General features: G+C 41.9%; 1 protein-coding gene across 3 annotated transcripts; it reads right to left on the bottom strand.

Moving 5' to 3' along the window:
• LOC104647324 (uncharacterized) lies at positions 1–26,888 on the bottom strand. 3 transcript variants are annotated; one of them, XM_069298898.1, is made up of 3 exons: positions 26,453–26,781; positions 17,957–18,945; positions 1–1,967 (listed from the first exon to the last, which is right to left on the bottom strand). In XM_069298898.1, the coding sequence occupies exon 3, from the start codon at positions 1,958–1,960 to the stop codon at positions 623–625; it is 1,338 nt and encodes a 445-aa protein (XP_069154999.1). In that variant the 5' UTR covers positions 1,961–1,967; positions 17,957–18,945; positions 26,453–26,781; the 3' UTR covers positions 1–622. The 3 variants fall into 3 exon arrangements, with proteins under 3 accessions (XP_069154999.1, XP_069155001.1, XP_069155003.1); XM_069298902.1 differs by lacking the exon at positions 1–1,967 and adding an exon at positions 12,427–14,389 and having other exon boundaries at positions 26,453–26,779; XM_069298900.1 differs by lacking the exon at positions 17,957–18,945 and having other exon boundaries at positions 26,453–26,888.
• Between the last annotated feature and the right edge of the window lie 588 nt (positions 26,889–27,476).

Consider the following 27,476-nt stretch of genomic DNA (forward strand, 5'->3'; position numbering starts at 1 on the left):
TTACAAAATTGAAAACTTCTTTATTTCAACACAAGAGAAAACATGATTACAGAGAGAGAGTCTTTCTTGAAATTTCTTAGTGATAGAAAATTTCGGATGCCACATTAATGAGCGGAATTAAATACTAGAATAAAATGAGTATTTAACAGGAACAAGAAAACTTACAAAATTGAAAACTTCTTTATTTCAACACAAGAGCAAACATGATTACACAGAGAGAGTCTTTCTTGAAATTTCTTAGTGATAGAAAATTTTGGATGCCCTCCAGCATTTACAACAAGTCTATTTTATAGACTTCAAAAAGTAAAAAGCAATGGAGATAAGAACGAATCTTTAAGAGATAAGAGCGAATCTTCTGCTTTTTCTTTTGCTTTTCTTTTGTGATAATGGTCTGAGCCATGCTTTTGATAGTGGTGGGTCCAGATACCTTTCTTTCCGGATTTGAAAGTATCTTCACGTGATAACCAGCTTTTAATATAATAGAGGGTCCTTCTGGGGTCCAAGTGTTAACCGGTAAAGATTTCGTTTCTTTGAAACTCCTTTACTTTCTTCAGAGATAATTCCCATTTTTAATGTCTATCTCGAAGACTAATTATTCCGCTTTTTGAAAGCTCAATTAGGGTTAATCAAATGGATTTAAGTAAGATTGTGCTAAAGCCTTTGGAATTAGCATATCACCATTATCGTCACTTTGTGACGAAGCTTGTTCAAGAAGTTGTTCAATAACCTCTTGATCTGGATTATCCTTTTCATTGTCTAAATCAGACAATGCCTTCTCAAGTCTTTTCTTTAGTTCACTCTTAGATGGTGAACTCTTGATTTGTGGCTTCTTTGAAGGAGATTCTCTAACCTTTGGAGACCATCCTTTAATTCTGGTCTCTTTGGAGAGATACTTTATCCTGTCAAATTCAGAAACGCAAAATGTCCAACTTACAATATAAGATAGACGTCTCTTAAAGAAATACTTACATAGCTTTATATGCTCTGGAAGGGTGGAGATGTTTTCTTCAACTTGAAATTGTAGGTATCCATCTCTAAACCTTTTAGGCATAACTTGTTCATTTCCCCCAAAGTAACTCCACCACTCGTAGAACCACCTGGGGATAACAGAAGTCGAAGCTTCTATACAATACTTAATAAACCAAGAATGAGTATTTGGTCTGACAAATAAAAAATTCATCCACGCATTCTTGTAATCGAACCAATTGAATGTCTGAGGATTAAATCTTTTAGAAAGATTTATAGGAGTAAGGAGATGATCCGTCAACCAATTGGAGGGAGACAAAATCTTCTTAATTGTAAACTTCGAATAGGCAATGCTATCTTGATCAGATTGATCTGCAAGTTCATGCTCGATTTCGATTGAACCTGTGTCAATAAGAATAAACTCAAAATATCTTCTGGTCTTTAAAGCATTATCAGTATCTACATAATTCCTGTTGTGATAAACTGGTTTAAGTAGATCCTTTACTTCAAGACTTTGTAATTCCTTATCTAAAGCAAGGATTGGTATTGTAAACAAAGGATATATTTCAAAGGTCTCTTTTTCTATTGGAAGAGCCTTTTCTTTATCCTTTCTGTTCATCGGGGATACAGCTTCTGCAAAATTTTCTGGTTCCTTCATTGCATAGCTGTCACTTGTTAACTTTTGAGAAAATCTGAGTTTTCCCGAAGGAGACATGGAGGATTCTGGATCTTTTGAAAATGGTTTCTTCAATACGAGCATGTTTGAAGAACTGCTTTGTGGTAACGCTGCTGGGTTAAGCGGTGGAAAATGTGCCAATGCTGAGTACTTATTTTGTCCCAAGCTTGGCCTAATTGGATAAGGATTTGCTCCAGGATTTAGTGCTGTAGGCCTGACCTGACTTGGTTCTGGCCTGATAGTAAACGGATTTACTCCGGGGACTGATACTGGTGCAGTAGGCCTGTTTGGCCTAGCCTGCGATTTTCCTCGATTCATTTTTACCCTGCAAAAATTCACGGATTAGAAAATCAGGAAGAGAATTGTCTTCTCCTTTAAGATATTCTATCTGAAAATCAAAGCTGGATAATAAAGCTTGCCATCTAGCAAAAATCTGTTTAGAAACAAGGTTTTTAACATCTTTTTCTAGAATTTCTTTAGCAGATTTGCAATCTACTCTAAGCAAAAATTCTTTATTAACAAGATCGTCCTGGAACTTAGTGATACATAAGACTATAGCAAGAACTTCTTTCTTAACGGTGCTATAGTTGCATTGAGCAGGGTTCCAGATACCAGAAGTGAACCTAACAAGTTGTTCAGGTTCTTTAGGAGCTTTTTTTTGTTTAAGAATGCCTCCATAACCTAAATCTGATGCATCGGTTTCAACAATCATAAAACAATCAGGGTTGGGGATCCCTAAACATGGGAGGCTTTTAACAAGGTTTTTGATATGAATAACAGCATTAGTTTGAAGCTCATTCCAAGGAGGTGGAGAGGTCTTCAACCTGTCATACAAAGGTTTGCAGATTTGCCTAATTTTAGGAATGAAGTCAGCCACATAATTAAGGCTTCCTAAAAAACGCTGCAACTGAGTTTTGTCAATGATAACATCAGGAAATTTATCTGCAAACTCGATGGCTTTGCAAATGGGTAAATAGGTTCCTTGAAATAGATCATGACCTAAAAATCTAATTTTTGTTTGAAACAACAAAATTTTCTTTGCACTAACAACCAGGCCATTGTTCTTAACAATATTGAAGAATGAATTTAGATGCTTAAAATGAGAATCTATGTCCTCAGAGAAAATTAAAACATCATCAATATAAACAATTGAAAACTGGCTAATGCAATTAAAGATGGAATTCATTATATTTTGGAATTCAGAAGGGGCATTCTTGAGACCAAAAGGCATAACATTCCATTCATATTGTCAAAAAGGGACATTGAAAGCAGTTTTATATTTATCTTTTTCAGAAATTTGGATTTGCCAAAAACCTGATTTCATATCAAACTTGCTGTAAACATTAGCTTTGAAAGTCCTTTTCAAAAGATCCCTTTTATTAGGAATCGGATACCTGATCCATTTCAAGACTTTGTTCAAAGGTTTGTAGTTGATAACTAACCTGGGGGCTCCTCGCTCCTTTTCAGCAGCATTGTTGACATAGAAAGCAGAACAACTCCAAGGAGATTTAGAAGGGCGAATAATCTTGTTATTTAAAAGAGAGTTGATTTCTGTTTTACAAATTTCCAAAAGTTCTTGATTCATTTGAATCGGCCTAGCTTTCGTAGAAATGGCCTGTTCATTGAATCCTTCAATGTATGGAAGATCAACAGTGTGGGATTTTCTGTCCCAAAAGGAGTTAGGAAAATCAGAGCAAAGCAGAAGATTCGCTCTTATCTCTTAAAGATTCGTTCTTATCTCCATTGCTTTTTACTTTTTGAAGTCTATAAAATAGACTTGTTGTAAATGCTGGAGGGCATCCGAAATTTTCTATCACTAAGAAATTTCAAGAAAGACTCTCTCTCTGTAATCATGTTTTCTCTTGTGTTGAAATAAAGAAGTTTTCAATTTTGTAAGTTTTCTTGTTCCTGTTAAATACTCATTTTATTCTAGTATTTAATTCCGCTCATTAATGGTATCAGAGCCATGTTATATGTAAGCATGCGTAGCTAAATTCTCTGCTGTCCAGGAAGTTCTTATACTTCGAATAACTTTTAGAATAAGTATATTTTTGCATACTGTTATTATGTTCGTATAATCTTATTTATCATACATACAAAGTTTATATTTGAGGTTTTGAATGCCTGTTGAGATGAGGTTGTCAAGTAATGTTGACTTTGAGTAGAGTAGCCAGAAAAGGATCATAGTAAGACCTAGGAGAGGCAGCAAGATCCAAGGCGTTTCTACTACCAAAACCTCTCAACGATTTCAAGTAAAATCCAAGATAATTTGACTTTGTATTGCCATGACGATTATGATATTATGCCAACATGATTCTAGTATTCTCTCATATACTCATCCTAGAAATTTATTCATCGTATACATACTTCCGTAGGACAGTACTTTTCTCATGAATTATAATATTGTTAATTCTGTTAATGTTTCTATTTCAAAAATAGAAAATGATTTACAAAATTGGGACATCCCTCGAGAGTCCTTTGAAAAGATTTATCAGTTAGGTAATTTTTCTTTGTTCAAACGTTTTAATATCAAAACATGTGAACAAACTATCGCTATTAATAATAGTCTTGAATCAATTAAATTGTTAATTGCTGCCGATATTGATCGCTATAAAAAGGATTTTAAATTTCTTCATATCGGTCTTGTCCAAGTTGCTGTTAAGCCTCTATTCCGAAAAGGTTTAAATATTCCTATCTGTCTTCTCTTACGCGATGATAGATTATTAAACTTTGATGATTCTCTATTAGGAATCCTTGAAAGTAATCTCGCTGATGGCCCGATTTACTTCAATTGTTATCCTAATTTTTCTGTTGATATTAACGATCCTAATATCATGGATACTTTGACGCTCAACGTCAAAACCAAGAACATGAATAGTAAGGTTGACACCAGAGAAATAGCTGTAATATATAGGGTATATTACAAGCTAATGAAAACGACTATTGCCCCAAAAGCTCTTAAAGTGAGCTCTAAAGGTTTTACTATGCTTATGGAAGCAAATCAACAACATAGTACTACCTTTGTTCCTAGATTATTGAAGTGGAATGACATTCTCACAGACGAAGAATGGAATTTCCAATCAATAACCAACCCTTTACCCGTTCAAACTGAAAGATCCCATCTTGACCACATAATTCAGTTCCCGGATGGATCTGTCAACCTCAAGTTTTTAAGATCCAATTCTTTTAACCAAGCTTCTTCAAGTAGAAGAATGTCTTCGTCCAGACCTTCTTCCTTCTTCCGAGGAGAAACTGAACCTAGTGAAAGAAATTCGGCTGAAGAAACCATTGATAAAGGAAAAATCAGAGGGGTTGACTTTTCTCAAAACATCCCTAAGGTCTACTATGAAGATATTGGAAGTCCTACTCCCAGTGATATGAGACCTGAAGATCCTAAGAGAAGTTCCCTTGGAGTTCTTACAGAAAATGAATTTATCCCGGATAAAAGGATCCTCAATCAATGGTGGAAACTTCCTGAGCATAAACAGAAAGTAGATTGGTATAAAGCCACTTACCCTTTGTCCAAAAGAAAAGCCTTTAGAGACAAATGGTATTTAGATATGAAGAGATTCAAAGCAGAAGTTGAATTCTTCAAATGGTTTGAATTTTCTGGGCAAATTGATGACACAAAGTCATCTCCAAGTTCTAGTAAATAAATGGCATACTAGAAATGAAGTTGTCGAAAGCATCACTCCTCCCCTTGAAGGATTAAGAATTCCTTACAGAAAGGACATCATTGTTGCTTCCCCCTTCAAAAAAAACATTGAAAAGAATACCTCTTTGATTACTGCTGATAATGTTAATCAGATTATTGAGCAAAACAATTATACCAATCAAATTCTCCATGTCGTCTCCAGACAAATTGAAGACTCTTCCAAACAAAAGGTCTCCAACCAAATAGGTAGCAAACCTAGTTCTTCCAAAACTATTGAGAAAGGAGAAACTATCCCCATCTTTAAGGTCCCTGAGTTTTCAAAAGAAAATTTCCCAGACCTTAGTAAAAAGGACGACAACTCTAGCCTCATAGAAAGAATCAGTGAGCAACTCTCTAAACTCAATGTTACCAAAGGAAATAACCTTGGTGCAATCCATTCAGATAATAGATTTCCAAATAAGAGAAACTACTACCCTAAACCTTCCTTTCCTGATGTTCAGTTTGAAGAAAATCATCTTCACCCTTATGCCCATGCCGACGGAAACGGTATAACTGAGTGGAACATTGATGGAATGGCAGAAGGCCAAATTTATAACAAGCTACAAGAAATAGGAATTTCTGTAACAGCTTATAAATTAAGAGGTGCTTCTGATAAGCAAGCTGCTCATAGGGTTGTAGCTGGTTTCACAGGAACATTAAAAAATTGGTGGGACAATTATCTGACTGAGCAAGATAAAAACACCATTTTTAATGCAACAATCCTCAAAACAGTTGTTAAAGAAGAAGAAGGAACTTCTGTTTCTACGGAAGTCCCTGTTGAAGATGCATTTGCCACCTTAGTTTATAGAATCGCCAAGCATTTTGTTGGAGAACCCAGACTCTTTCAAGATAGGAGTCTTGAGATTCTTAATAACCTACACTGTAAAAGACTTACAGATTGGAGATGGTATAAAGATATGTTCATTAACAAGGTTATGATCAGACAAGACTGTAACAATGATTATTGGAAAGAGCGATTCATCAGTGGATTACCCCCCCACTTCGCTGAAAAGGTAAGATCCAAGATCAAAGACAGATGCGAGGGAAAAATCCCTTACAGCCTCCTGTCTTATGGCGATTTAATCAGTGTCGTAACCATAGTAGCTATGGAATTATGCACAGATCTTAAGCTAAGAGAACAACTTAAGAATGACAGAAGAATGACATCAGCTGAATTAGGAAGTTTTTGTCAGGACTTTGGTTTTCCTGCTTTGAAACCACCTTCAGCAAAAAAGGCTGATAAAAACAATCGTCAAGAAAATAAAAGGGTCAGCAAGAAGTCTTCTAAATCTAAGGACTACAAGCCTAAGAAAAAGGCGTCTAAAGAATCTTCTTCAGGAGATACATGCTGGACATTTGGAAAGAAAGGACATAGGTCAAATCAATGTCCAAGAAATAAGAAGAAAAAGAAAAAGATTAGTCTTCTCCAAGTCGATGAAGAAACTAAAGATAAGCTCTTCTCTATCCTTGAAGAAGAAGAATCAGAGTCTGATTCTGAATCAATTCATTCTCAAGAATCTTCCTACGAAAGTGACGAAGAATTCCTGAATATCGCTCAAGACTCAGATAATGAGACAACTTGTGATTGTCATGGACCATTTTGCTTATGTGGAGCAAAAGATGTTAAAGTTCTTTCTGAAAGAACAGCTGAAACATTGTTCGAAACAATCGAACATATTCAAGATGAAGATGCTAGGAGAAAGTACCTCCTTGAATTACAAAAATTGGTTACTAAGCATCACCACGAAGAAAGGCCTCATGTTGAGCCTTTTAGTATGAAACAAATCATGAGCAGATTTGATCACAAAAAGGATGAGCCTTCAATTGATGAGCTCAGAGGAGAAGTTAATACTCTGAAAAAAGAAATCAGAGATATTAAATCCAGACTTCATTGTCTTGAGATTAATGATCTAGCCAATGATATCCTTAAAACCTCTTCACCCAAAGAATTAGGAGAACCTTCCAATCAAGCAGATAGTGACGAAGATGACTCGGCAGGAGTCACAATGATCACCAAAGTCAGACCTCAGAGTTCTCATATTATGATAAAACTTGTTGTCAACAACAATTTGATCCTTAACAAGATTGCCTTATTAGACAGTGGTGCAGATAGAAACTGCATAGTTGAAGGCTTGATCCCTACCAAGTATCTGCAGAAAGGTACTACTAGGTTATACAGCGCCACAGGTGAGCGTATTATTATTGATTATAAATTACATAACGCTCATATTTGTAATAATGGTATTTGCTTGACTAATGATTTTGTTATTACAAAAAATATCAGTGAAGATATTATTTTGGGAATACCTTTCATTACTCAAATAAAACCTTATGTCTCTGATTTTGATGCTATCAAAACTAATATTTTGGGAAAAGACATTTCCTTCCCCTTTATTAAAACACTCTCACAGGATGAAAGAAATTTTGTTCATAAGAAAACTGCTTTTAAATTAAATAATTTATCTCAGCAGGTTTGTTTTCTTAAAAGTGATATTAAATATCAAAAAATTGAGCAAATTTTAAAAACCCCGGGAATGATCTCTAAGATTTCAAACCTGAAAAGGATTTTTGAAAAAGAAATTTGCTCTGATTTTCCTAACTCCTTTTGGGACAGAAAATCCCACACTGTTGATCTTCCATACATTGAAGGATTCAATGAACAGGCCATTTCTACGAAAGCTAGGCCGATTCAAATGAATCAAGAACTTTTGGAAATTTGTAAAACAGAAATCAACTCTCTTTTAAATAACAAGATTATTCGCCCTTCTAAATCTCCTTGGAGTTGTTCTGCTTTCTATGTCAACAATGCTGCTGAAAAGGAGCGAGGAGCCCCCAGGTTAGTTATCAACTACAAACCTTTGAACAAAGTCTTGAAATGGATCAGGTATCCGATTCCTAATAAAAGGGATCTTTTGAAAAGGACTTTCAAAGCTAATGTTTACAGCAAGTTTGATATGAAATCAGGTTTTTGGCAAATCCAAATTTCTGAAAAAGATAAATATAAAACTGCTTTCAATGTCCCTTTTGGACAATATGAATGGAATGTTATGCCTTTTGGTCTCAAGAATGCCCCTTCTGAATTCCAAAATATAATGAATTCCATCTTTAATTGCATTAGCCAGTTTTCAATTGTTTATATTGATGATGTTTTAATTTTCTCTGAGGACATAGATTCTCATTTTAAGCATCTAAATTCATTCTTCAATATTGTTAAGAACAATGGCCTGGTTGTTAGTGCAAAGAAAATTTTGTTGTTTCAAACAAAAATTAGATTTTTAGGTCATGATCTATTTCAAGGAACCTATTTACCCATTTGCAGAGCCATCGAGTTTGCAGATAAATTTCCTGATGTTATCATTGACAAAACTCAGTTGCAGCGTTTTTTAGGAAGCCTTAATTATGTGGCTGACTTCATTCCTAAAATTAGGCAAATCTGCAAACCTTTGTATGACAGGTTGAAGACCTCTCCACCTCCTTGGAATGAGCTTCAAACTAATGCTGTTATTCATATCAAAAACCTTGTTAAAAGCCTCCCATGTTTAGGGATCCCCAACCCTGATTGTTTTATGATTGTTGAAACCGATGCATCAGATTTAGGTTATGGAGGCATTCTTAAACAAAGAAAAGCTCCTAAAGAACCTGAACAACTTGTTAGGTTCACTTCTGGTATCTGGAACCCTGCTCAATGCAACTATAGCACCGTTAAGAAAGAAGTTCTTGCTATAGTCTTATGTATCACTAAGTTCCAGGACGATCTTGTTAATAAAGAATTTTTGCTTAGAGTAGATTGCAAATCTGCTAAAGAAATTCTAGAAAAAGATGTTAAAAACCTTGTTTCTAAACAGATTTTTGCTAGATGGCAAGCTTTATTATCCAGCTTTGATTTTCAGATAGAATATCTTAAAGGAGAAGACAATTCTCTTCCTGATTTTCTAATCCGTGAATTTTTGCAGGGTAAAAATGAATCGAGGAAAATCGCAGGCTAGGCCAAACAGGCCTACTGCACCAGTATCAGTCCCCGGAGTAAATCCGTTTACTATCAGGCCAGAACCAAGTCAGGTCAGGCCTACAGCACTAAATCCTGGAGCAAATCCTTATCCAATTAGGCCAAGCTTGGGACAAAATAAGTACTCAGCATTGGCACATTTTCCACCGCTTAACCCAGCAGCGTTACCACAAAGCAGTTCTTCAAACATGCTCGTATTGAAGAAACCATTTTCAAAAGATCCAGAATCCTCCATGTCTCCTTCGGGAAAACTCAGATTTTCTCAAAAGTTAACAAGTGACAGCTATGCAATGAAGGAACCAGAAAATTTTGCAGAAGCTGTATCCCCGATGAACAGAAAGGATAAAGAAAAGGCTCTTCCAATAGAAAAAGAGACCTTTGAAATATATCCTTTGTTTACAATACCAATCCTTGCTTTAGATAAGGAATTACAAAGTCTTGAAGTAAAGGATCTACTTAAACAAGTTTATCACAACAGGAATTATGTAGATACTGATAATGCTTTAAAGACCAGAAGATATTTTGAGTTTATTCTTATTGACACAGGTTCAATCGAAATCGAGCATGAACTTGCAGATCAATCTGATCAAGATAGCATTGCCTATTCGAAGTTTACAATTAAGAAGATTTTGTCTCCCTCCAATTGGTTGACGGATCATCTCCTTACTCCTATAAATCTTTCTAAAAGATTTAATCCTCAGACATTCAATTGGTTCGATTACAAGAATGCGTGGATGAATTTTTTATTTGTCAGACCAAATACTCATTCTTGGTTTATTAAGTAGTGTATAGAAGCTTCGACTTCTATTATCCCCAGGTGGTTCTACGAGTGGTGGAGTTACTTTGGGGGAAATGAACAAGTTATGCCTAAAAGGTTTAGAGATGGATACCTACAATTTCAAGTTGAAGAAAACATCTCCACCCTTCCAGAGCATATAAAGCTATGTAAGTATTTCTTTAAGAGACGTCTATCTTATATTGTAAGTTGGACATTTTGCGTTTCTGAATTTGACAGGATAAAGTATCTCTCCAAAGAGACCAGAATTAAAGGATGGTCTCCAAAGGTTAGAGAATCTCCTTCAAAGAAGCCACAAATCAAGAGTTCACCATCTAAGAGTGAACTAAAGAAAAGACTTGAGAAGGCATTGTCTGATTTAGACAATGAAAAGGATAATCCAGATCAAGAGGCTATTGAACAACTTCTTGAACAAGCTTCGTCACAAAGTGACGATAATGGTGATATGCTAATTCCAAAGGCTTTAGCACAATCTTACTTAAATCCATTTGATTAACCCTAATTGAGCTTTCAAAAAGCGGAATAATTAGTCTTCGAGATAGACATTAAAAATGGGAATTATCTCTGAAGAAAGTAAAGGAGTTTCAAAGAAACGGAATCTTTACTGGTTAACACTTGGACCCCAGAAGGACCCTCTATTATATTAAAAGCTGGTTATCACGTGAAGATACTTTCAAATCCGGAAAGAAAGGTATCTGGACCCACCACTATCAAAAGCATGGCTCAGACCATTATCACAAAAGAAAAGCAAAAGAAAAAGCAGAAGATTCGCTCTTATCTCTTAAAGATTCGTTCTTATCTCCATTGCTTTTTACTTTTTGAAGTCTATAAAATAGACTTGTTGTAAATGCTGGAGGGCATCCGAAATTTTCTATCACTAAGAAATTTCAAGAAAGACTCTCTCTCTGTAATCATGTTTGCTCTTGTGTTGAAATAAAGAAGTTTTCAATTTTGTAAGTTTTCTTGTTCCTGTTAAATACTCATTTTATTCTAGTATTTAATTCCGCTCATTAATGGTATATAAAGCATCTTGATATTTTCAAGAACATTGTTATTCAAAATGGTTTGGTTATATCTAAAACCAAAATGAGTCTTTTTCAGACAGATGTAAGATTTTTGGGTCATCAAATTTGCAAAGGGCGAATTACTCCAATTCAGAGATCCATAGATTTTGCATCAAAATTTCCTGATGAAATTATTGATAAAACTATGTTACAAAGATTTTTGAGCAGTTTAAATTATATTTCTCCTTTTTATAAAAATTTATCTAAAGATCTTGCTCCTTTAACTGACAGGTTGAAGAAAGGTAAAATGTTACCTTGGAATAATAATCTTACTAATTTGGTTAAATCCATTAAGCAAAGGGTTAAATATTTACATTGCCTTACTCTTGCTAATCCAAATTGGATTAAAGTTATTGAAACAGATGCTTCCAATATTGGTTATGGAGGAATATTAAAACAAGTAAATCCCCATGACAAAATTGAATATCTTGTCCGATTTCATTCAGGCAAATGGTCTGAATCCCAGCGCAAATAAGCGACTGTAGTGCATGAAATGCTTTGTATAGTTAAATGTGTTTTAAAATTCTAGGATGATTTATATAATCAGAAGTTCATTATTAGAACTGATGTTCAATCCGTAAAATATATGTTTAATAAGGATTTTAAGCATGATATTTCGAAATTAATGTTTGCCAGATGGCAAGCACAACTAGCTCCTTTTGATTTTGAAATTTAGTATAAAAGGGGGACTGATAACTCACTCCCTGATTTCTTATCCAGAGAATTCCTGAATTCTTAAATGTCTACTTATCAGTATTTCCTTAGTGACAAAACTCTTATTACAATTTTAAAGGTTCTTCCATTAAATAACGATCTAAAAGAAGAAATCTGAGATAAAATCATTGATGATCTTCTCATGAATTACTTTCTGCAAGGATCACAATTTGCTGATCTTTCCCTAGCTGATGATAGTTGGCAATTGGATATTGAAGGATATTTGTATGATTACTAATCTATTTGTTATATCTTTGCAGAATGGCAGGAGGAGATGAGCCTCCGCCATGGTCGCATATTCGTGGCCGTGGAGGAAAAACTAGAGGAAGAGGAAGATCATCCTCTTCACAGACCAGAAGATCGTCATACGATTCTTCCTTTCCTGTTATACAGTTAGGAAGAAAAACTTTAATCAATTCAAAGATTGGCGAAGCTTCTTCATCAGTTTCATCCTCTGTGAATATAAAAGATATCCCAAAAGATAGTTCAGTATATGAACATATTCAAGCATATCTGCATAAAAAAGAGCAAGGTAATACCTATGCCTCTTTAGCCAGAGAAGCCGATATAGCCAGAGTTTCAGAAGAAGCACCTAAAAAAGAAATTATATTTCTTCTAGAAAACTCTGACATCCAAAGAGCTAATGAACCTTGGAAGATACTCCAAAGGTACTTAACAAAGGGATTATATTTCCCTGGAGAATCATACAAGACTCGGTCATACTATGAGTCCATCCTAAGTCATACAGAAAATGCAGAATTTCAGCATTTTACCTCAGAATATAATGAGAATGTTTATAACTTCTCAAAGATCACTATTAAACAGATCATATCTATGGAAGATTGGGGAATATCCACAATGCAGGAAAAGATTGTTCTTGTTAACAAAGTAAATATGAATTTTACTTATTGGGATTATATCCAAGCGTTTCATAAGATTTTTTATTATAATAATGAAAAACTCAAGCACACTTGGTTTTTGAAAATCTGTGCAAAGGTTTTTACCCAGAGTTCGCCTAATTGGTTTATAAACTTGTGGGCTCTTCATGGGCCAACAAAGAAGATTTTACCATATAATTTCTTAACTTTATATAAACAATGGGTGAAGATTCCCCCCTTCTTAATGAAATTATATTTACAGGATCATGTTCCAAACATAGAATTGATTGATCAGATGTATTTTTTCATTGAATTTTCTACACCATGGATCCACAAATGGGTTCCAGAAGTGGGTTATATCCCTGATGAGAATATTCCGTGCTTATATCGCAAGTATTTCCATAACTTCTGGGAAAAACTAAATAGAGGTGATCCCACAACTGGCAAGATATATGGTCAAGAACTTATTGATCAAATCACTACAACTAAATAGAGTCCTGATTTGATCAATAAGTTCTTGACCATATATCTTGCCAGTTGTGGGATCACCTCTATTTAGTTTTTCCCAGAAGTTATGGAAATACTTGCGATATAAGCACGGAATATTCTCATCAGGGATATAACCCACTTCTGGAACCCATTTGTGGATCCATGGTGTAGAAAATTCAATGAAAAAATACATCTGATCAATCAATTCTATGTTTGGAACATGATCCTGTAAATATAATTTCATTAAGAAGGGGGGAATCTTCACCCATTGTTTATATAAAGTTAAGAAATTATATGGTAAAATCTTCTTTGTTGGCCCATGAAGAGCCCACAAGTTTATAAACCAATTAGGCGAACTCTGGGTAAAAACCTTTGCACAGATTTTCAAAAACCAAGTGTGCTTGAGTTTTTCATTATTATAATAAAAAATCTTATGAAACGCTTGGATATAATCCCAATAAGTAAAATTCATATTTACTTTGTTAACAAGAACAATCTTTTCCTGCATTGTGGATATTCCCCAATCTTCCATAGATATGATCTGTTTAATAGTGATCTTTGAGAAGTTATAAACATTCTCATTATATTCTGAGGTAAAATGCTGAAATTCTGCATTTTCTGTATGACTTAGGATGGACTCATAGTATGACCGAGTCTTGTATGATTCTCCAGGGAAATATAATCCCTTTGTTAAGTACCTTTGGAGTATCTTCCAAGGTTCATTAGCTCTTTGGATGTCAGAGTTTTCTAGAAGAAATATAATTTCTTTTTTAGGTGCTTCTTCTGAAACTCTGGCTATATCGGCTTCTCTGGCTAAAGAGGCATAGGTATTACCTTGCTCTTTTTTATGCAGATATGCTTGAATATGTTCATATACTGAACTATCTTTTGGGATATCTTTTATATTCACAGAGGATGAAACTGATGAAGAAGCTTCGCCAATCTTTGAATTGATTAAAGTTTTTCTTCCTAACTGTATAACAGGAAAGGAAGAATCGTATGACGATCTTCTGGTCTGTGAAGAGGATGATCTTCCTCTTCCTCTAGTTTTTCCTCCACGGCCACGAATATGCGACCATGGCGGAGGCTCATCTCCTCCTGCCATTCTGCAAAGATATAACAAATAGATTAGTAATCATACAAATATCCTTCAATATCCAATTGCCAACTATCATCAGCTAGGGAAAGATCAGCAAATTGTGATCCTTGCAGAAAGTAATTCATGAGAAGATCATCAATGATTTTATCTCAGATTTCTTCTTTTAGATCGTTATTTAATGGAAGAACCTTTAAAATTGTAATAAGAGTTTTGTCACTAAGGAAATACTGATAAGTAGACATTTAAGAATTCAGGAATTCTCTGGATAAGAAATCAGGGAGTGAGTTATCAGTCCCCCTTTTATACTAAATTTCAAAATCAAAAGGAGCTAGTTGTGCTTGCCATCTGGCAAACATTAATTTCGAAATATCATGCTTAAAATCCTTATTAAACATATATTTTACGGATTGAACATCAGTTCTAATAATGAACTTCTGATTATATAAATCATCCTAGAATTTTAAAACACATTTAACTATACAAAGCATTTCATGCACTACAGTCGCTTATTTGCGCTGGGATTCAGACCATTTGCCTGAATGAAATCGGACAAGATATTCAATTTTGTCATGGGGATTTACTTGTTTTAATATTCCTCCATAACCAATATTGGAAGCATCTGTTTCAATAACTTTAATCCAATTTGGATTAGCAAGAGTAAGGCAATGTAAATATTTAACCCTTTGCTTAATGGATTTAACCAAATTAGTAAGATTATTATTCCAAGGTAACATTTTACCTTTCTTCAACCTGTCAGTTAAAGGAGCAAGATCTTTAGATAAATTTTTATAAAAAGGAGAAATATAATTTAAACTGCTCAAAAATCTTTGTAACATAGTTTTATCAATAATTTCATCAGGAAATTTTGATGCAAAATCTATGGATCTCTGAATTGGAGTAATTCGCCCTTTGCAAATTTGATGACCCAAAAATCTTACATCTGTCTGAAAAAGACTCATTTTGGTTTTAGATATAACCAAACCATTTTGAATAACAATGTTCTTGAAAATATCAAGATGCTTTATATGAGATTCTAATGTTTTAGAATAAATAAGAATATCATCAATATAAACAATAATAAAATCCATATAAGGATTAAAAATATCATTCATAATTTTTTGAAATTCAGATGGTGCGTTTTTCAAACCAAAAGGCATAACATTCAATTCGTATTGTCCGAAAGGAACATTAAAAGCAGTTTTATAAGTATGTTCTTTAAAAATTTGGATCTACCAATAGCCTGATTTTAAATCAAATTTTAAAAATATATTGGCATCATATAACCTGGAAAGAAGATCTTTTTATTAGGAATAGGATATCTTATCCATTTCAAGACTTTGTTCAAAGGGTTGTAATTTATTACCAACTTGGGAACACCTCTTTCTTGTTCTGCAGCTTTATTAACATAAAATGCAGTACAAGACCATGAGATTTAGAGGGTTTTATAAGTCCCTTTGATAATAAATTATCAATTTCTTTTTTGCAGAAATCGACCAATTCAGAATTCATTTGACAGGGGCGAGATTTCGTAGGAATATTTGATTCATCAAAAGAATCTTCATATGACAAAGTCACAATATGTTTTTTCCTGTCCCAAAAAGCATTTGGATGATCTGCACAAATATTAGAAGCTATTTTTCCAGAAATTAATTTAATTTTTTCTTGGACTTTAAAAGATTGTAAAGACTCTGAAATATTCAGACTGTAAATTTCCATTTGTAAAGACTCAATATGCTTTTGATTTAGATGAATCAAAGAGTTAATATCCCTAGTAACTGGTTCAATTATGAACTCAAAATTAATGGTATTACCATTATAATTTGCTGTAAAACCTTTTGCATTTAATTTTGAAAATGGATAAATAGCATTTATAAAAGGAGCACCAAGTATAATTGGCGGATATAATTGATTTTTAACCAGAAAGAAAAAGTGAGGAATAAAAACTTCACTCTGGCAAATACAAGTATTGGACAATTTATATTTGATGTCTAAAGCATGATTTGATGCAGATTTAACAACATGCGTAGTTTTTTCAAAATATCTTGAAGGAATTAGTCCTTCTTGAATGCAACTAACATCAGCACCACTATCAATCATAGCAATACTCGAAATCTTAAAATCATTATTAACTAGAATGGTACAATTTATATACCAACGATGAGCAGTAACAATTTGCAACATTCCAAGAACTTTTTGGGATTCATCAATCTCATTATCTATAACATCTTTTCCTTTTTCAGAAATAGAAATATCATTTTCAGAAATATTATTTTCTAGTTGGGAAATACGATGATCGTTAATTAACTGATTTGTTTTAAAGATTTAATCTCTTTTTTAAGGTTTTCAACCTCATGTTTTAAATCATCCAAGAAGTATCTCTTACAACACTTGTTCCTTTCTTTTCAAGTCTGGAAAATACTTCTTGAATAGAATAAGGACTAGCATTGAAATTTTCAAAAGTTTTTTCTTCATTCCTTTATCTATAGGTTCTTCTATGGAGATAGAATCTTCGCTCGGTCATCATCCCCCCGAAAAAAAGAAGAAGGTCTGGCCGAGGACATTATTCTACTTGAAGATGCCTGGCTAAAGCAGTTGGATCTTAGAAACTTAAGGTTAACAGATCCATCAGGAAACTAAATAACTCAGTCAAGATGAGACTTTTCAGCATTAACAGGTAAAGGGTTGGTTATTGATTGGAAATTCCATTCTTCATCCGTAAGAATATCATTCCATTTTAATAAACTAGGAACAAAAATAGTACTATGTTCTTGGTTTGCTTCCATGAGCATAGTAAAACCCTTAGCACTAACTTTAAATACAAGAGAGAGGTTTTCTTTCAGATTTTCTAAGATAGAAAATTCTAGGATGCCTCTAATGGTTTTACCAGGAGTCTTTATATAGACTTTTTGAAATTTAAAAGATAAAAAAGAAGAGATAAGAAGGAATCTCTGCTTTTCTTCTTTCTGCTGACAAATCCAGATTGCTTTGTCTGGAGATAAGATATGTGGGATCCATGTGTCTTTCTTTTCCGAATAATCCAAATGACTTTTGGCGGAGAAGACGTCTTCTTATTGTGGCGGGTCCCTTTTGGGGCCATGTGTTTAATCAGTAAAGATTTCGTTTCTTTGAAACTCCTTTACTCCTTCTTAGACAATTCCGATCTTTTGATCTCTGTCTTGAAGGCTAATTATTCCGCTTTTTAATAAGCTCAATTAGGATTAATCGAAAGGATTTAGATAAGACTGTGCTAGAGCCTTTGGATACAACATATCACTATTATCGTCACTTTGTGACGAAGCTTCTTCAAGAAGTTGCTCAATTGCAGCTTCATCTGGATTAACCTTTTCATCATCTAATTCTGATAATGCCTTTTCAAGGCGCTGTTTTAATTCACTCTTAGATGGTGAAACCTTGACTGATGTCTTCTTTGTAGAAGATCATGGAGATTCTCTTTTTGCTGGAGACCAGCCTTTAATTCATATCTCTTTGGAGAGATATTTTATCCTGTCAAACTCTGCAGTACAAAACGTCCAACTTATGATATAAGATAAATGTCTTCTAAAGAAATACTTACAGAGTTTTATATTCTCAGGAAGAGTAGAGATGTTTTCATCAATTTGAAATTGAGGATATCCTTCCTCAAACCTTTTAGGCATGACTTGTTTATTTCCTCCGAAGTAACTCCACCATTCGTAGAACCACCTGGGGATTACAGAAGTTGATGCTTCTGGGCAATATTTGACGAACCACGTGTGAGTGATTGGCCTGACAAATAAAAAGTTCATCCATGCATTTCTATAGTCGAACCAATTAAATGTCTGAGGGTTAAATCTTTTTGAAAGATTAACTGGAGTGAGAAGATGGTCAGTCAACCAATTAAAAGGTGACAAAATCTTTTTAATAGTAAACTTTGAATGGGCTATGCTATCCGGGTCTGATTGATCTGCTAGTTCATGTTCAATTTCGATTGATCCAGTGTCAATCAGGATGAACTCAAAGTACCTTCTGGTTTTTAAAGCATTATCATTGTCTACATAATTCCTGTTAGAATAAACAGGTTTAAGCAGATTTCTGATCTCATAATTTTCAAATTCCTTGTCAAGAGCAAGAATAGGAAAAGTATACAAAGGATATACTTCAAATTCTTCTTTCTCTTTGGAAAGAGTCTTTGCAACTTTCTTAGTTGCTGGAGATACTGCTTCAGCGAAGTTTTTTGGTTGCTTCATTGCGTAGTTATCGCTGGTTTGCTTTTGGGAAAATCTGAGTTTTCCTGAAGGTGATTGAAAGGACTCTAGGTCCTGAGAGAAAGGTTTCTTCAAAACAAGCATATTCGAAGAATTGCATTGTGGTAATGCTGCTGGAGTAATAGGGGGAAAGTGAGCCAATGCCGAATATCTGTTTTGACTTAGGCTTGGCTTAATTGGGTATGGATTTGCTCCAGGGTTTAGTACTGAAGGTTTAGCTGAATTCAGGTCTTGCCTGATTGTGAATGGATTTACTCTAGGATTTGGTGCAATAGGCCTGTTTGGCCTAATCTGCTGTTTTCCTCTGTTCATTTTTTCCCTGCAAAAATTCACGAGTTAGAAAGTCAGGGAGAGAGTTTTCTTCTCTATTAAGATATTCTATTTGAAAATCAAAGCTGGATAATAAAGCTTGCCATCTAGCAAAAATTTGTTTTGAGACAAGATTTTTAACATCCTTTTTGAGGATCTCTTTGGCAGATTTACAATCTACCCTAAGTAAAAATTCTTTATTAATCAGGTCATCTTGAAACTTGGTTATACAAAGAACAATAGCCAGAATTTCCTTTTTAACAGTGCTATAATTACTTTGTGCACAGTTCCAGATGCCAGAAGTAAACCTAACAAGTTGTTCAGGTTCTTTAGGGGCTTTTCTTTGTTTAAGAATACCACCATATCCTGAATCAGATGCATCAGTTTCAACAATCATAAAATAATGTTATTATGTTATACAAATCCGAATACTGTTATTATGTTATACCAATCTGAATACTGTTATAAAATAATTTCTGAATACTGTTATTATGTTTGTATAGTCTCTTAATCATACTTATAAAGTTTAAACTTGAGGTTTTGAATGCCTGTTGAGATGAGGTTGTCAAGTAATGTTGACTTTGAGTAGAGTAGCCAGAAAGGGATCGCCGAGGCGCAGTGCCCCGAAAACCCCTCTCCCCTCCAACCCCCCCCCCAACCCCTCCGTCCCCGAGGCGTAGTGCCCCAAGAACCCCTCTCCCCCCCCCCAACCCCTTCGTCCCCGAGGCGTAGTGCCCCGAGAACCCCTCTCGCCCCGCCCCCCCCCCCCCATCAACCCCCCTCTCCCCGTCCCCGAGGCGTAGTGCCCCAAGAACCCCTCTCCCCCCCAACCCCCCTCCCCGTCCCCGAGGCGCAGTGCCCCGAGAAACCCTCCCCAACCCCCCTCCCCGTCCCCGGGCGCAGTGCCCCGAGAACCCCTCCCCAACCCCCCCTTCCCCGTCCCCGAGGCGCAATGCCCCGAAAACCCCTCCCCAACCCCCAACCCCACCCTCCCCGTCCCCGAGGCGAAGTGCCCAAAGAAACCCTCCCCAACCCCAAACCCCCAACCCCCCCCCCCTCCCCCTCACAGTCCCCGAGGCGCAATGCCCCGAGAACCCCTCCCCAACCCCCAACCCCTCCCCGTCCCTGAGGCGCAATGCCCCGAGAACCCCTCCCCAACCCCCAACCCAACCCCCTTCCCGTCCCCGAGGCGCAATGCCCCGAGAACCCCTCCCCAACCCCCCCTCCCCGTCCCCGAGGCGCAGTGCCCCGAGAACCCCTCCCCAACCCCTAACCCCACCCCCCCACCCCCCCCCCACCCCGTCCCAAGGCGCAGTGCCCCGAGAACCCCAAACCCCCTCCCCAACCAACCCCCCTTCCCCATCCCCGAGGCGCAGTGCCACGACAACCCTCCCCAAAACCCCCACCTCCCCGTCCCCGAGGCGTAGTGCCCCGAGAACCCCTCCCCAACCCCCAACCCCCCCTCCCCGTCCCCGAGGCACAGTTCCCCGAGAACCCCTCCCAACCCCCCCTCCCCATCACCGAGGCGCAATGCCCCGAGAACCCCTCCCCAACCCCCCCCCCCTTCCCGTCCCCGAGGCGCAATGCCCCGACAACCCCTCCCCAACCCCCAACCCCCCTCTTCTCGTCCACGAGCCGCAATGCCCCGAGAACCCCTCCCCAACCCCCAACCCCTCCCCCCTCCCCGTCCCCAAGGTGCAGTGCCCCTAGAACCCCTCCCCAACCCCTAACCCCCCGGTCCTCGAGGCGCAGTGCCCCAAGAACCCCAAATCCCCTTCCCCCCGAACCCACCCTCCCCGTCCCCGAGGCGCAGTGCCACAACAACCCCTCCCAAAACCCCCACCTCCCCGTCCCCGAGGCGTAATGCCCCGAGAACCCCTCCCCAACCCCAACCCCCCCCCCCCCTCCCCGTCCCCGAGGCGCAGTTCCCCGAGAACCCCTCCCCAACCCCCAAACCTCCGCCCCCCCCCCCTTCCCGTCCCCGAAGCGCAATGCCCCGAGAACCCCTCCCCAACCCCCAACCCCTCCCCCCTCCCCGTCCCCGAGGTACAGTGCCCCCTAGAACCCCTCCTCAACCACCAACCCCCCCCCCCCCCCCGGTCCCCGAGGCGCAGTGCCCCGAGAACCCCTCCCCAACACCCTACCCCTAACCCCCCCCCCCCCTCCTGTCCCCGATGCGCAGTGCCCTGAGAGCCCCCAAACCCCCTCCCCCCCCCCCCCCCCCAAAACCCCCACCTCCCCGTCCCCGAGGCGTAGTGCCCCGAGAACCCCTCTCCAACCCCCAACCCCCCCTCCCCGAGGCGCAGTTCCCCGAGAACCCCTCCCTAACCCCATACAACCAACCCCCCCCCCCCCCCCACCTCCCCGTCCCCGAGGCGCAGTGCCCTGAGAACCCCTCCCCAACCCCCACCTCCCCGTCCCCGAGGCGCAGTGCCCCGAGAACCCCTCCCCAACCCCCAACCCCCCCCCCCCGAGGCGCAGTGCCCCAAGAACCCCTCGCCAACCCCCAACCCCCCCACCTCCCCGTCCCCGAGGCGCAGTGCCCCGAGAACCCCTCCCCAACCCCCAATCCCCCCTTCCCCCCATCCCTCCCCCCCCCCCCCCCCGTCCCCGAGGCGCAGTGCCCCGAGAACCCCTCCCCAACCCCCAATCCCCCCATCCCCCCACCCCCGTTCCCGAGGCGCAGTGCCTCGAGAACCCCTCCCCAACCCCCCTCCCCCCCCCTCCCACCTCCCCGTCCCCGAGGCGCAGTGCCCCGAGAACCCCTCTCAACCCCCAACCCCCACCTCCCCGTCCCCGAGGCGCAGTGCACCGAGAACCCCTTCCCAACCCCCAACCCTCCCCCCTCCCCATCCCCGAGGTGCAGTGCCACGAGAACCCCTTCCCAACCCCCAACCCCCTCCCCTCCCTGAGGCATAGTGCCCCGAGAACCCCTCCCCCCCCAACCCTCCCCCCTCCCCGTCCCCGAGGCGTAGTGCCCCGAGAACCCCTTCCCAACCCCCAACCCCCCCCCCCCCCCGAAGCGCAGTACCCCAAAAACCCCTCCCCAACCCCCAACCCCCCCCCCCCCAAAGCGCAGTGCCCCGAAAAACCCCTCCCCAACCCCCAACCCCCCCCCCCACCTCCCCGTCCCCGAGGCGCAATGCCATGACAACCCCTCCCCAACCCCCACCCCCCCTTCCCCCGTCCCTGAGGCGCAGTGCCCCGAGAACCCCTCCCCAACCCCAACCCCCCACCCCACCCCCCGTCTCCAAGGCGCAGTGCCTTGAGAACCCCTCTCTCCCCCCCAACCCCCCCTCCCCGAGGCGCACTGCCCCGAGAACCCCTCTCCCCCTTCTCCCCCCAACCCCCCCTCCCTGTCCCCGAGGCGCAGTTTCCTGAGAACCCCTCTCCCCCCTAACCCCCCTCCCCCTCCCCGTCCCCGAGGCGCAATGCCCTGAGAACCCCCCCCCCAACCCCCCCCCCCTCCCCATCCCCGAGGCGCAGTGCTCCTAGAACGCCCTCCCCAACCCCCCCTCCCCGAGGCGCAGTGCTCCTAGAACGCCCTCCCCAACCCCTCCCTCCCCGAGGCGCAGTGCCCTGAGAAACCCACCCTAACCCCCCCCCTCCCCGTCGCCAAGGCGCAGTGCCCTGAGAAACCCACCCTAACTCCCAACCCACCCCAACTCCCAACCCCCCCCCTCACCGTCCCCAAGGCGCAGTGCCCCGAGAACCCCTTCATAACCCCCAACCCCCACCCCCGTCCCCGAGGCGCAATGCCCCGAGAACCCCTCCCCCCCCCAACCCCCCCTACCCGAGGTGCAGTGCCCTGAGAACCCTTCTCCTTCTTATCCCCACCTCCCCATCCCCGAGGCGCAGTGTCCTGAGAACCCCTCTCCCCCCTAACCCCCATCCCCCTCCCCGTCCCCGAGGCGTAGTGCCCCGAGAACCCCTCCCCAACCCCCCCCCTCCCCGTCCCCGAGGCGCAGTGCCCCTAGAACCCCCTCCCCAAACCCCCCCCCCCCTGTCGCCAAGGCGCAGTGCCCCGAGAAACCCACCCCAACTCCCAACCCCTCCCCCCTCACCGTCCCCGAGGCGCAGTGCCCCGAGAACCCCTTCATAACCCCGAACCCCCCCCCCCCTCCCCGTCCCCGAGGCGCAGTGCCCTGAGAACCCCTCTCCCCCTTCTCCCTCCCTTCCCGTCCCCAAGGCGCAGTGTCCTGAGAACCCCTCTCCCCCCTAACCCCCCTCCCCCTCCCCGTCCCCGAGGCGCAGTGCCCCGAGAACCCCTCCTCAACCCCCCTCCCCGTCCCCGAGGCGCAGTGCCCCTAGAACCCCCTCCCCAACCCCCCCCTCCCCAACCCCCCCCTCCCCGTCGCCAAGGCGCAGTGCCTCGAGAAACCCACCCTAACTCCCAACCCCCCCCCCCCTCACCATCCCCGAGGCGCAGTGCCCCGAGAACCCCTTCATAACCCCCAACCCCCCCTCCCCGTCCCCGAGGCGCAGTGCCCCGAGAACCCCTCCCCAACCCCCAACGCACCAACCCCCCCCCCCCCCCCCGTCCCCGAGGCGCAGTGCCCCGAGAACCCCTCCCCCCAAACCCCCCCCTCTCTGTCCCCGAGGCGCAGTTTCCTGAGAACCCCTCCCCAACCCCCAACGCCCCCCTCATTGTCCCCGAGGCGCAGTGCCCCGAGAACCCCTCCCCAACCCCCAACGCCCCTTTCCCGTCCCCGAGGCGCAGTGCCCTGAGAACCCCTCCCCCCAAACCCCCCCCCCCCCTCTCTGTCCCCGAGGCGCAGTTTCCTGAGAACCCCTCCCCAACCCCCAACGCCCCCCTCATTGTCCCCGAGGCGCAGTGCCCCGAGAACCCCTCCCCAACCCCCAACGCCCCTTTCCCGTCCCCGAGGCGCAGTGCCCTGAGAACCCCTTCCCCCCCCCCCAACCCCCCACCCTCCCCGTCCCCGAGGCGCAGTGCCCCGAGAACCCTCCCCTCAACCCCCTCTCCCCGTCCTTGAAGCGCATTGCCCTGAGAAACCCTCTCCCCGCCCCCAACTCCCCCCTCCCTGATTCCCGAGGCGTATTGCCTAGAGAACCCCTATTCCCCTCCACGATCCCTGAGGCGCAGTGCCCCGAGAAACCTTATTCCCCTCCCCAATCCCCGAGGCGTAGTGCCTCGAGAACCCCTTCCCCGATCCCTGAGGCGTAGTGCCCCGAGAACCCCTTCCCCGATCCCTAAGGCGTAGTGCCCCGAGAACCCCTCCCCGATCCCCCAACAACCCCTCCCCGTCCCTGAGGCATAGTGACCCGAGAACCCCTCCTCCACCCCCCCCCAACCCCCCCCCCCCCCCCCGTCCCCGAGGCGTAGTGCCCCAAGAACCCCTCCCAACCCCCCTTCCCCTCTCCCCGTCCCCGAGGCGTAGTTCCCCGAGAACCCCTCCCAACCCCCCCCCCCCATCCCTGTTTCCTCGAGGCGTAGTGCCCCGAGAACCTCTCCCCCCCTCCCCGATCCTCGAGGCGTAGTGCCCCGAGAACCCCTCCCCCCGATCCCCGAGGCGTAGTACCCCGAGAACCCCCCCCCCCCCCCCCCGATCCCCGAGGCGTAGTGCCCCGAGAACCCCTCCCCCCCCCCCCCCCGATCCCCGAGGCGTAGTGCCCCGAGAACCCCCCCCCCCCCCTTCCCTGATCCCCCAACCCCCCCTCCCTGTCCCCGAGGCGTAGTGCCCCGAGAACCCCTCCCTCCCCCTCCCTGATCTCCCAACCCCCCTTCCATGTCCCCGAGGCGTAGTGACCCGAGAACCCCTCCTCTCCCCCCCTAAACCCCCCCCCCCTCCCTGATCCCCCAACCCCCCCTCCCTGTCCCCGAGGCGTAGTGACCCGAGAACCCCTCCCCCTCCCTGATCCCCCAACACCCCTTCCCCATCCCCGAGGCGTAGTGACCCGAGAACCCCTCCTCTCCCCCCCCCCCCCCCCCCCTCCTCGAGGCGTAGTGCCCCGAGAACCCCTCCCCCCCTCCCCAATCCCCCAACCCCCCCTCCCTGATCCCCGAGGCGTAGTGCCACGAGAACCCCTCCCCCCCCCCCCTCCCTGATCCCCCAAACCCCCCTCCCCGTCCCCGAGGCGTAGTGACCCGAGAACCCCTCCTCTCCCCCTCCCCCACCCCCAACCCCCCCCCCCCCCCCCCCGTCCCCGAGGCGCAGTGCCCCGAGAACCCCTCCCAACCCCCCTCCCCCTCTCCCCGTCCCCGAGGCGCAGTGCCTCGAGAACCCCTCCCAACCCCCCCCCCCTTTCCCCTAGGCGTAGTGCCCCGAGAACATCTCCCTGTCCCCGAGGCGCAGTGCCCCGAGAATGCACTTCAACAACTAAATGTCGACCCTTTAGTTTCGGTTTAGCTATATATAGTATTAAATCACTGATCTATTTAGATTGTATTTTATAGAAGGCTATAGGTTAGTGGATTTTGTTTGTATTATGAGTGAGCAGATAGTCCAATACTACTTTGTTTTTGTACAATTTTTGTTATGAATGAAATATGCAACTTAACCCGGAAAAAAAAATTCACATAGCACTCATTGACTTAGTTATCACATTGTTGTCTGTTATATCTAATTTCATTCACAAAAGGAACAGATACTAAAAGCTGATGTAAGATCAGTGAACAGATTTCTTCAGGCAATTTTCAGAATAATAGAAATTTCATGTTGTAAAAGCACAAAAGGAGCGGAGAAGTGTCCTATAATTTTGTAAATTCAACAATCAGGTAATGCTATTTATTCATCATAGCAACACCACAACAACTTGTGTTGGAAGAAATTTGTACAATAAAAAAAGAGTGTATCAGTGTCTGGAATGTGCAACACAATCTCATCGAGTGCAGAATTGACAGAGATCAAACCAGAACACGAACACAATACTTCCGACTGGAATTGACTACTTCTGATCAACTGTAAGAGGGTGCAAATTTAAATTTCTCATATCATTGTGATGGACAACATCAAACATACCAAGTCATTGCCAGATGAAGGGAAAAATCCATCATCCCCGTCTATTGAAATTTCTAGGTCTAGACGATTAATCCCACCTAAACATGGAGATGCTTGTTCCCGGTGTTTGTATCAGCAAAGTTCAAACAGTTTACCCTATGGGATATTCAAAAGGAACAAGGTCTTAAGAGATACGGAAAAGGAATCTTTTACACAATTCTGAACTTTGAATTTATACAGATTATGCAAGCGTTGGAAAAACAGGGGATACAAGTTGTCAACAGCCAACAAATACACCTATAAACTACAAATGTTGGGTTTGTATCAAGATCAGATAGCTACAATTCCCCTTGATCTAACAATGAAAACCCCTAGAATAACTTCATATGAAGAACCAAAGATCGAATTTAAAATCTGTTTTCAATTTGAACCCAAAAATAGAAGAAACCCCCGATTGCCAAATGTACAAGATTCGAGTATTGAGCATAGTTCCATAGCAGTTAAACAAAAAAAAATTATAATTTTTCTCAGCATAGCAGAAGAACACAAAAAACTCACAAAATAGAGAAATTTACAGCCTCCTTCGGAGAATTTGCACACAAGATTATCAAGCTTTCTTCTCAGCAGTATGTTGGACGATTTCTCAAAATTATTTTGTATATTTTTCATCAGAGTTTTGAAGTTGAAGAACAAGTGAAAGTAAATATAGAGGGACGATCCCTCATAACGGTCATATTTCGACGCTTAAATTGCACTGATTTTACTAAACTGCACTGCTAATGGTGAAGAAGAAGACCTCAAGAAGAAACCGATTTAGAAAGAATAAAATAGACTTCAATTATTTGTCATCTGTTGTGAAGTATGTTTGAGTGCCACGTGGGCCCCAAATATTAAAAGAGTTGCATTATTTTTGCAAATCAACTATACACACTATATGGAACTCTCCTATTAGAGGTATACATCACTTGGCCATAATAGGCCAAAGTTATACTTGTATATTAAGCTCATGGTTATAAATAGTATAGATATATATATATACCAATTACATTACTTTCTTATTATTTTTCACTTGTTTTCTTTTAGTTCACTAATATTAAGTTACTTAGCGGTTATTTTATAACACGTTATCAGCACGAGTCTTTATCAGTTCAAATAAAGACTTTAAAAGTCTCGAAGGTATAAATTTTCTTTTCTTAAATAATATCTAATCTTTCTAAACTTGAATTTCTTGCTCTAGATATATCGGGAAAAAGTTATCTATCATGGGTACTCGATGAGATTTGAATTTCTTGCTCTAGACATGTCGGGAAAAAGATATTTCAAGAATATAGTTTTTTTAATATTTGAAATTATAATTTTTAGAGAAATTAATTACTCATTTTCGAAGACTAACATTATGAGATTTGATATTCGAATTGGTTTTTAAACTTCAATTTTGATGATTCTTTATTAAAAATAGCTAACGAATATCTCAATGATTAAAAAACGATGTTTACAATGACGTATGTGTTATTTCCAAATATTTAGCGATCAATGTGTAAATATTCATATAACTTAAAGAAAAGTAGATAATAAATATGAT

This window comes from Solanum lycopersicum, chromosome 1 (assembly GCF_036512215.1).
Source record: "Solanum lycopersicum chromosome 1, SLM_r2.1".
Classification (NCBI taxonomy): Eukaryota; Viridiplantae; Streptophyta; class Magnoliopsida; order Solanales; family Solanaceae; genus Solanum; species Solanum lycopersicum.

Bases quoted from the DNA above. Each gene is read 5' to 3' on its own strand.
- LOC104647324 (XM_069298900.1), bottom strand. From the start codon at position 1,960: ATGAATCGAGGAAAATCGCAGGCTAGGCCAAACAGGCCTACTGCACCA.